We start from the raw sequence: 9,827 nt of genomic DNA on the forward strand, positions 1-9,827 counted from the left end.
CTGGCTGAACAGCCCCAGGCCTCGAGGAGGCAGCAGGGAACTCACCCTGGCAGGAGCCTCAGCTGGCACAAGTGTTGTGTGTACCTGGCAGGATGGATCCCACTGTTGTGCTCTTCAGCACCTGGCCCAGAAATCCATCCCACAGAAAAAGAACCAAGAAGATCCATTTTGCTGCCCAGCACCAGTCTGACATCAATCTTTAATCAGGGTGAGAGAGGAGGTCACAGGAGCACAGCATATGGCATAATACAAAAGAACCTCTTTAACCTCAAAAACTCTTAAAAGGCACCTCCAGGGCACTTGGAGCACAGTGGCACCACCCTCCCCACATCAAAGAGAAGATGCAGGAGGAAAGAAACCCCCAAACGCAGCCCTGAGCTTTGCTTCTCCCTACCTGCAACTAAAAACTGCCTCTGTCTGAATGACCACCTGCCTGAGTCCCAGCAACCTGCAACGCTGGCAGGATTTGCAAGGTCTCTTGTATTAAAAGCAGCTTTCCAGAGAGAATTAATGAAATACAGAAGGAAAAGGTAACTGAAATGTAAATGAACAGCTCCCCAGCCCCAGCCCTTGCAGCATCCAACCCCCTCCAACATAAATAATCCTGGCAGTATCCTCAGCTTCTCGCTGTGGATCAGCATTCTGCTCTGTTCTATGGGTAAAGCAATCCAGTAAGCATTGAAGTCACCCCTTTTCTTGCCTGACAGACCCCTTCATACTACATCAAATGCACCAAGTTAGGAACTATGGCCACATGCTCTTCCATTTCCCTGTGCCACGTCCACAGGCACATCCAATTGATCCCTGAGAGCAGGACCCACGCTGACCCAACCCCTGCCTGAGGCCCTGGAGGGTGAGGGCTCTCCCAGGAACCACCTCCAGAGGGGTCTCGGAGTCTCATCACCTGTGGACTCACTGAAACACAAGAGGTTCCTCGGCCAGCACGTGGCGGCACCCGGGGGAAGCAGCCGGAAGGTGCCAGAGAAAGGAGCCTTTTTGGGACACTGAGTCTTGGGGTACAGGGGCAAGGAAACGGGGTCTTCAGTCTTTGGCATCTCCCACCCCATCAGCATTAATAGCAAACATTGCTTCAGCCTCAGGGAGACAGGGAGAGTCATAAATCTTACAGATCCTGGTTTCCCCTCGGCCTTTGCGCAGGTACAGTCTGAGGGGGAGAAGGAGACAGAGAGGTAAGGGCAGGTCACCTACCTCCAGCAGGCCCTCAGCATGCTCATGCCAGGGAGCTGTCAGGACAGGAGCAGGGGTGCAGAGCTGCAGGGGCTGCTGACAGCACTGTGTGACTTTCCTCCACACCAGGGAGTGCTCAGAGTGGCACTTGTGTCGGGGAGTCGGGCCGGGCTTGACCCCGACACACCACCCAGAACCCCCAAATGGCAAAGTGCTGTGCTACCTTCACACTCCTGCAAGGCAAAGCTCTGGCAGTCAGCTCTCACCTCGTGGTGGAAGCGTGGGCTATGATGTTTCCTCCAATAGGCTTCTTGGGATCTGCAGCAAACATGGCAGCTCCATCTACCTGTGCCACCACCTGGTTAGTGATCACAACTGCCACGCCAAACTGTGGGGAGGAAAAGCAACAGTCACACACTCCACAGGCTGAGCAAAGGGGAAAGACAGAGAGGAAAAGAGAGAGAGATGCAGTTGTGCTGCCCTCTCTGCTGCCCCCAGCCACCCCATCACACCGAACTGGAGCAGACAGTGAGGGGGTGGGAAGGCACCTGTGCACAACTGCTGAGCTCTGCAAGAGGGAAAGCTGCTGAGCAGCCCCCTGAGCCTCCAGGCACTGCCAGCTTACCTCATCAGCCAGCCGAAGCAGCATCCTCAGGAACCTGGCCAGATGCATCTGCCTGGCTGAGAGCTCGCCCCTGCCCGAGTAGTCGGTGCGGTACAGGGCTGTGGCACTGTCCACGATCAGCAGCGCGTACCTGCGGGGCACAGGCAGCGCCCTCAGCAGCCCCCAGGCACAGGCACAGCCCCCTGCAGCGGGGCAGCAGCCTGCAGGGCCGTGGGCACGTGTGCCTGGGAGCTCCTCTCAGCCCCACTCAGCAGGACTGGGTGGGTTTCTAACAGCACTGACTCCAGCTGTAACGTTCCTGTTCCCGGCTGGATGGTGAAAGCCCGAGAACACGGAGCTGCTGCAGCATCAAAGCTGAAGACTTCACCCAACCACAGAGTGCTGGGGCTGCCAGGGCCCTGCAGAGCTGCCCCAGCCCCTGCTCCAGCAGCTTCCCCTCGCCCAGGGGGCACAGGAACGTGTCCAGGTGGGGTTGGGAACCTCCCGAGAAGGAGCCTCCGGTTTGGCACCATCCTCTGAAGTGCCCCCAGTCGCTGCACCCAGCACCCCAGAGCTGTGAGCTGACAGCTGGCTGCTGGCACCCTCAGCCCCTGATCCTACTGTGCCCAGGCACCAGAGCCTCAGCTGCTGGAGGGAAGTGCTGAGAAGGCCAGGTTACCTTTTGAATTCAGCATTTGCTGACAGCCCTCAGCTCTGCCATGTTGCCCTTGCTGAGCACCCAGGGCCAGCTGCAGAGCTGCAGTGTGTGAGCACAGCATCTCCCTTACCGGGACTCGGCCATCATGGCAGACGCCTGGTACAGCAGCTGGGTCTGGTGGTCCGTGTTGAAACCCCGAGCGTAGGCCACGTTATCCAGCACGTCACTGCCAGACAGGCCATACCTGCAGGAGACAGGGCAAAAGGAGGGTAAATAACAGCCTTCAGTGCCAGCTCCACCAGCAGGTTCACCTGAGACCAGAATGAAAACCCCACGCTCCTGGGAGAGCCTCTGGGATTCAAACAGCAACAAACACAAAACACCTTGGTGATGAAAAGGGAACAGAGTGATTGGAACCCATTGCTAAAGAGTATTCTCCTGCACAAAACCAGACATTCTCCACTCCAAACAAAACCACCTACCCTTCTGGGGCAGAATATCCTGCAAGCCACACACAAAGGCAGTGACAAACAGCCTTCCTCCTGCACTACCTCTTCACCACCAGAAGCAGCTCCTTCCTGCCAGGCACACCACCAGTCCTTTGGGTTTCTCAGTCTAAGCAGACAGCAGAACTCTGACTTGGGGAAGTGTTCCTTTCCAATTGGCACCAAAGAGAATGAGCAAACAGCCCTTCAGCTGCTCAGCTGGTGCTCCCAGGTTGCCCAGCTGCTGGTGTGATAAGCTTCTATGAACCCACCTTTGTTTTGAGGCAATGCTGTGGGCAGAGCTTAAGGCAAACCTTTGGATGTATTTCACCAACAGCAAAGTTGAATTGGAGACAGACCCTAGTAAGAAGTGAGGACATCACACTGGAGGGGATAAGGATGTTGGCTGCTGCCATAGCTCTGTAAGACTTGGAAGCCTGTGTATAAAACACAGCAAGAAGTGCTCTGGCAGCTGTAGATAACTACTGCACAGGAAGGCTTTTGTTTGGTTGGGGTTTTTAGGGACAGCTCTTACTGCAACAGTGCCATGAGCTGAAGGAGACGAGCTGATCCTTACTAATGATCCTTAGGCTGTCCCCTAAGGAGTGTGTTCCTATCCTGGCCACGTGCAGCCCCAGTACAGACCTTTCAGCCACGGCGAGGAGACGTTCTGGCCGGAAGGTGCCCTCTGTGTCAATGTACATGGCTTTTCCTTCCCCACCACCTCGGTCGATGGGCAGCTAAAGGAGAAGCAGAACCAGGGAACATGAAATCACAACTCAACAAATAACCCAGCTACTGCCTTATGCCCTCAGCTGACACCAGGCAGCAGCTGATGTCCCAAGCTCCTGCAAACAAAGTCCCTTCTCTCTGGGAAAAGAACAAGTCCTGTTTTTGACTTGTGAGCCACCGTAAGAGGAGAGGGGCTGAAGTTGGGGCTGCTAAGTTGAGGTGCACAAGGGTGTTATAACTGGAAGATCAAATTCAGCCCAAAGCCTCCAACAGCAGCCTCTAGAAAATAATCAGCACTATACAAAAAATCACAGGCAGATTAGCAAAAGGTCACTCCAAGCTGATGTGGTTTGATAGCAAGGGCCAGCTGCAGGCTCCTCCGCACCTAACAGTGAGGTGAGCTCGGCATACAGCAGGAAACAAAAGCAGCAAGTCAGAGACACTCCCTGACCCTAACCCAGCTTCTAGCTTATCAGCACCCCCAGTGATGAGAGAGGTTCTCTCTGCAGCCTGGAGCATCTCAAGAGAGAGAGATCAAACACTTGCCCGCACTTGAGACCTAGAACTGTGCTGCACTGCTAACGTGCTGAAATTGGTTTTCAGAACGCTGAGGGGGGAAAGAAAAGCAAAAAGAAAGCTGCAGAATGGATAAAGGACAGGTGTGAAACACCACACACTTAACTGCTGCTCAAGTCATCCCAGTAGCTGAGCAGTTCCTCGAGCCATCCTAGCAGGCAGCTCGAGCAAGAAACAAGAGACGTTGGAGAGCTGCAAGGGCAGCCAAAGGTGCTACAGACACGTTCTTTGCAGCTCTTTACACACATCACATTTGTATTGGCTGAGAAAGGTGCACAAATCAGCAACTACCCCAAAGCTGTGCTGTCTGAACACTTGATTTTAATAAAGCAGACTACTCACTTGACAGGTTACAGCCAGGGTATGGCACAGCTGTGTTTTCCCAGTACGGAACTCCCCGAACAACTCCGTTATGGACCCTGTTTCTATTCCTCCTGAAGGCAAAAGAACAACAAATGAAAAACCATGGAAAAAACAGGTCCCACACTTCAGACAGAGACCAGATGTGTCAGATAAACACCTCCTGTGGTCAAAAGTTACAAAGCTCCTCGTTAGAAAAAGCAGGTTCCCACCATTCCAGTGTTTAGGGAAGTGTGTTTCTGAAGGTGCTGAAATGACTGGCTTTGATTCTCAGATCGAGTAGGAGTGGGAGGAAGATGACACCTGGTGTTGTTTTCTTGAGTGAGCAGTTCTGGGTATTGAACATGGCCAAAAGACTTTAAAGCTATTTCTGCAGTGTGTGAAGGAAAGATCAGTCGTGATACAAGAGAGAAGAACTTGGCAATTCCCACTCCACTGGAACCTGTGTCTCTTTTGTGCTCTTGTGCAAGGATCATGCTCATAGTGGGGGAAAAAGAAAGAGGCCCATAATTAGTAAAGAGAATGAAGATCATTACCCTGAAGAAGCTTATCGAGTTCCTTGGAGCCAGTGGTGATCTGGATGATCTCTGACCTGCGCTGGTGGAACTCCGTTGCTGTGGTGAAGCCCATGGGAACCAGTTTAGCTGCTTCAGCCTGGAGAGAACCGAATCAAATCAGGGCCAGGAGAGCTCCTCCCATTCAGGTGCCCTCTCTAGGGAGTAACACTGTCACTGCCTGGTTTGTGAGATGGAGAAGCACCTACAAGCTCTGATGCCTACATTCCCTCTTACAGCCCATATGTTAGCTGGTGCTTCTGCACAGAACCCCAATGCTGCCCAAACGTCTCTGGGCCAAGGAGCTCCACAACTTAACCACAACCTGTAGGAAAAAGCCCTCTCCTTGCTTTAGGCTTATCAGAAGCCTTCTGATGGGAAATACGGAGCTGGAACTGACAGTCACCTCAGGCATGTTCCTCATAACTTCCATACCTTTCTAATAGTCCCTCCCTCTTCCCTCTTGAAGCTGTTCTAGGGGTTTATGTCTCTTCTCACCAAAAGCCACGGCACACCTCTAATCACCTTTCCTGCCCTTCTGAGCATATTGTTAACACTCAAAGCCAGTAGAAATAAAACTTGGAATATCCTGGGTTAAAGCTTTTCCATAACACCTTACCAAGATCTTGTCAGCCTTGGCTTCACTGATGCCTTTAATATTTAGCAGCTCCTTTTTCGGTGCATAAGCCACAGCCTCAACCGTGTGAAATCCAGCTTCTTCCAGCTTCTTCACATCATTTGCATTTATCCCACATTGCTGAAAGGGAGAGGGGAAGAGTGGGACACATTAAGACACACATATCTTAACCTAACTTCCACTGACTACCCTCAGTTGACTCCAGCAGACTTGGATCAAGCTCTGCTATGACAAGTCAGCATCCTGAACATCACCTTCCTACCCATTAACACACAAAGAACCACAGAAAGGAATACCCTTTTACCACTGTAGTGTTTGCATAAGCTCTTAACCACACAGACAGCACAGAGCAGGAAGAAGGCCTCATCCTGTAATGGCTGTTGGAGGTGACCAGTACGTGCTAGGCAAGGGTACACAGCAAGGTAACGTGATCCAGAACAGAGCTGCTTTGGGGGTCTTTTGGACAGAACACAGGCTAAGCTCTTTGCAAGGCAATCTTCAGATCCTTTCCACTTGTACTTAAGAAGGAACACTCACAGACTTCTGGGGAATTTACTCTAGAGCTGGCTCCTCACCTACCTCTAACCTAGATATGAGCTGTGGCCCAAAGCTCTCTTCCTCTGCCGACGTGTCCGTGTTGGCCTCGAACTGCATCTGCATGGCCATGGCCCCAGGCACTCAGGGCAGCCCCCTGCAAGGCAAACACATCACTCTGTGATGCAACACACACCACTCAGACGAGACACACGTGCCAAGGGGTTCAAAGCCACCTCAACAGATCATCCCGAGTGGCATGTCATGGCTTTCTCCCTCTTGGCTCAGGGTATGCAAAGGCTGCAAGAAGGATCTTCCATGTGCTTTCCTATGGAGCACTAAACACTAAAACCCAAAGCCCCCAAACACATCTTATCTAGTGAAGAATAATAAGAGGCTTAATATAGAGCTCCACAGCATTTAGGAATACAACACAACAGTGGTATGTCACTTTAGCAAGAGGTTGGGCAGTCACATTGGCAATGCACAGCCTGAAGCTGCCACTTGATGATCCACCCGGGCTGTGCCCTCAGGATGCTCCTGGTACCTTGCAGGAGTTTGAAAGGGGCTTTAGGTTCTCCCTCAGGACCCTGCTAACACTTTGAGGTTACCCTGAGGGACACAGCAGGGAAGGAGGCAGCTGGCTCGTCAGGGGACTGCCCCCGTGGCCAGCAGCATCCCTGCACCCCACTTCATCACAAGGGCTGGAAGGGAGCTGCAAAGCTCACCCAGTGCAACCCCCTGCCGGAGCAGCACCACCTACAGCAGGGCACACAGGGACTCATCCAGGTTTGGATGTCTCCAGAGGAGCCTCCACAGCCCATCTGGGCAGCCCCTGCCAGTGCTGCCTCACCTCAACAGGGAGGAAGCTTTCCCTTGTGTGTCTTTGGAACCTCTTCTGTTGCAGCTTGTCCCCGCTGCCCCTTGTCCTGTCACTGGCCATCCCTGAGCACAGCCTGGCTCCATCCCCTTTGTGTACTTGTGAACACGAATGAGGTCACCCCTCAGCCTCCTCCTCTCCAAGCCGAGGAGCCGCAGCTCCCTCGGCCTTTCATCAGACCCTTCATCATCCCTGTGGCCCCCCGCGGGCGCAGGAGCCAAAGCAGGCGCGTCCCAGCAGAGCGCGTCGGTGCGGCCGGCGCCTGGCGCTGGGGCCGGGCGGGGCGGGGCCGGGCCAGGCCGCACAACGCAACCCGCGCACAGGCTCACGCCAGGCCGACGCCGCGCGTTCTCCCGGCCTCGCTTCCCCAGCGCCCCTCACCCAGCCTAACCGCGTCCGGCCTTCCAGCCCCTCACCCAGCCTAACCGCGTCCGCCCCTGCAGCCCCTCACCCTGGCTAACCGCGCCCGCCCCTCCAGCCCCTCACCCTGGCTAACCGCGCCCGCCCCTCCAGCCCCTCACCCTGGCTAACCGCGTCCGCCCCTCCAGCCCCTCACCCAGCCTAACCGCGTCCGCCCCTGCAGCCCCTCACCCAGCCTAACCGCGTCCGGCCTTCCAGCCCCTCACCCAGCCTAACCGCGTCCGCCCCTGCAGCCCCTCACCCTGGCTAACCGCGTCCGCCCCTGCAGCCCCTCACCCTGGCTAACCGCGCCCGCCCCTCCAGCCCCTCACCCTGGCTAACCGCGTCCGCCCCTCCAGCCCCTCACCCAGCCTAACCGCGTCCGCCCCTGCAGCCCCTCACCCAGCCTAACCGCGCCCGCCCCTGCAGCCCCTCACCCAGCCTAACCGCGCCCGCCCCTGCAGCCCCTCACCCTGGCTAACCGCGTCCGCCCCTGCAGCCTCTCCTCGGGCCGCGCCGCCTCAGGCGCCCGCCGGGCCCGGCCCTCAGGGCGCGCCGAGACAAGGCCGGGCCGGGCCGCGCGGCGCCTCGCAGGCCGCTGGGACTCGCCCCGCTCCGCTCACGGGTGAGGCCGGCAGAGGGGGCGCGGTGCGGGGTGCCGGGGCTGCCCGCGGGTGCCGGTGCCGCTGCCGCGCGGCCTCGCTCCGGCCGTTGTCCCGCAGCGCCGGCGGTTCGGAAGAGCCCGCCACCGCGTCACGTGACCCGCCTGGCGCCGCCCAAAGGGGCGGCCCCGGCCCCGGCCCCAGGCCCGGCCCCAGCCACAGGCCCGGTCACAGCCACAGACTCGGCCCGTGTCACAGCCCCTGTCACAGTCACGGCAACAGCCACAGCCCCTGTTACAGCCCCTGTCACAGCCCCGGCCCCGGCCACAGACCCGGCCCCAGCCCCTGTCACAGCCACAGCCCCTGTTACAGCCCCGGCCTCGGCCCCAGCCACTGCCCCTGTCCCGGCCCCAGCCCTGGCCTCGGCCTCTGCCCCTGTCCCTGCCACAGCAGGTTCCCCTGGCTCAGGGGGCACAGGAACGTGTCCAGCTGGGGTTGGGAACCTCCTGAGGAGCCTCCACAGCCTCCCTGGGCAGCCTGGGCCAGGGCTCCCTCCCCTCAGCACCAAAGGACTTGCTCCTCCTGTGCCCATTGCCCCTGGTCCTGGCGCTGGCCACCCCACAGCAAACACTGGCCCCAGCCTCCCCACACCCGCATTCCATCCCTGTTTTTCTGCTCTAGTTCTGAGCAATAAGACCTTCTCCTGCCCTGGGCTGTAGCTCAGGCTGGTACCACAGAAAGGAAGGCTGGAGGTGGCAATGTCATAGACGGACAGCATGGTGGGGTTGGGAGGGACCTTTAGAGCTCACCCAGCCCCACCCCCTGCAGAAGCAGCTCCCACCTAGGTCAGGTCACACAGGAACGTGTCCAGGTGGGTCTTGAAGACTCCCAAGGAAGGAGCCTCCACAGCCTCCCTGGGCAGCCTGGGCCAGGGCTCCCTCACCGAAACACTGACACAGTTTCTCCTTATGTTCCAGTGGAACTGTTTGTGTTCCAGCTCCATCCCATCACCCCTTGTCCTGTTGCTGGATACCATCGAGAAAAGGGATGTCCCAACGTCCTGACACCCACCACTGACATATTTGTAACTATTACTGAGATCCCCTCTCAGTCTCCTCTTCCCTGGCCCCCACACAGCAAACACTGGCCCCAGCCTCCTGACATTTCTGTTTCATCCCATTTTCCTGCTCTATTTCTGAGCAACAAGCCCTTTTCCCTCCCTGGGCTGTAGCTCCTGCTGGTGCCTGAGAAGGGAAGGCTCCAGCTACTGAATTTGAGGACAGGCACTTGCCTCAAAGCCTCGTTGGGCAAGGAGAGGAGCTCCTGACTCTCGGTGCATACAAGCAAAGCCTTCCCTTGGCTTTTAAAGGTGAAGCAGAGGGGTAACAGCTGAGGCAGAGCCCACAGGAGCAAAAGGGAGACCAGGGATATGGGAGGCACGATCCCACGTCCAGAGCAAGCTGATAGACTCGACCAAAACCTCACTTCACAGTTACTGGATTCTTCAGCTTGTAAACATTGAAGGAAGAGGGAGCCAGACAGGCAAAACTGCCCAGGCTGGGCAATGCTCATGTAGTGCTGCTGCAGCACCCTCTGCTGCTTAGTAATGCTGACAGAA

General features: G+C 56.5%; 1 protein-coding gene across 3 annotated transcripts; it reads right to left on the reverse strand.

The window, feature by feature from the left end:
• Window positions 1–166: 166 nt before the first annotated feature.
• On the reverse strand, window positions 167–8,318 carry RAD51 (RAD51 recombinase). 3 transcript variants are annotated; one of them, XM_061999207.1, is made up of 10 exons: window positions 8,090–8,318; window positions 6,374–6,485; window positions 5,777–5,914; window positions 5,140–5,257; window positions 4,586–4,677; window positions 3,581–3,675; window positions 2,581–2,694; window positions 1,814–1,943; window positions 1,455–1,576; window positions 167–1,165 (listed from the first exon to the last, which is right to left on the reverse strand). In XM_061999207.1, the coding sequence occupies exons 2-10, from the start codon at window positions 6,458–6,460 to the stop codon at window positions 1,042–1,044; spliced, it is 1,020 nt and encodes a 339-aa protein (XP_061855191.1). In that variant the 5' UTR covers window positions 6,461–6,485; window positions 8,090–8,318; the 3' UTR covers window positions 167–1,041. The 3 variants fall into 3 exon arrangements, with proteins under 3 accessions (XP_061855191.1, XP_061855190.1, XP_061855192.1); XM_061999206.1 differs by having other exon boundaries at window positions 8,080–8,318; XM_061999208.1 differs by lacking the exon at window positions 8,090–8,318 and adding an exon at window positions 7,870–7,896.
• Window positions 8,319–9,827: the final 1,509 nt, after the last annotated feature.

The sequence above is a fragment of the Colius striatus genome, chromosome 7 (assembly GCF_028858725.1).
Source record: "Colius striatus isolate bColStr4 chromosome 7, bColStr4.1.hap1, whole genome shotgun sequence".
NCBI classification, from domain to species: Eukaryota; Metazoa; Chordata; class Aves; order Coliiformes; family Coliidae; genus Colius; species Colius striatus.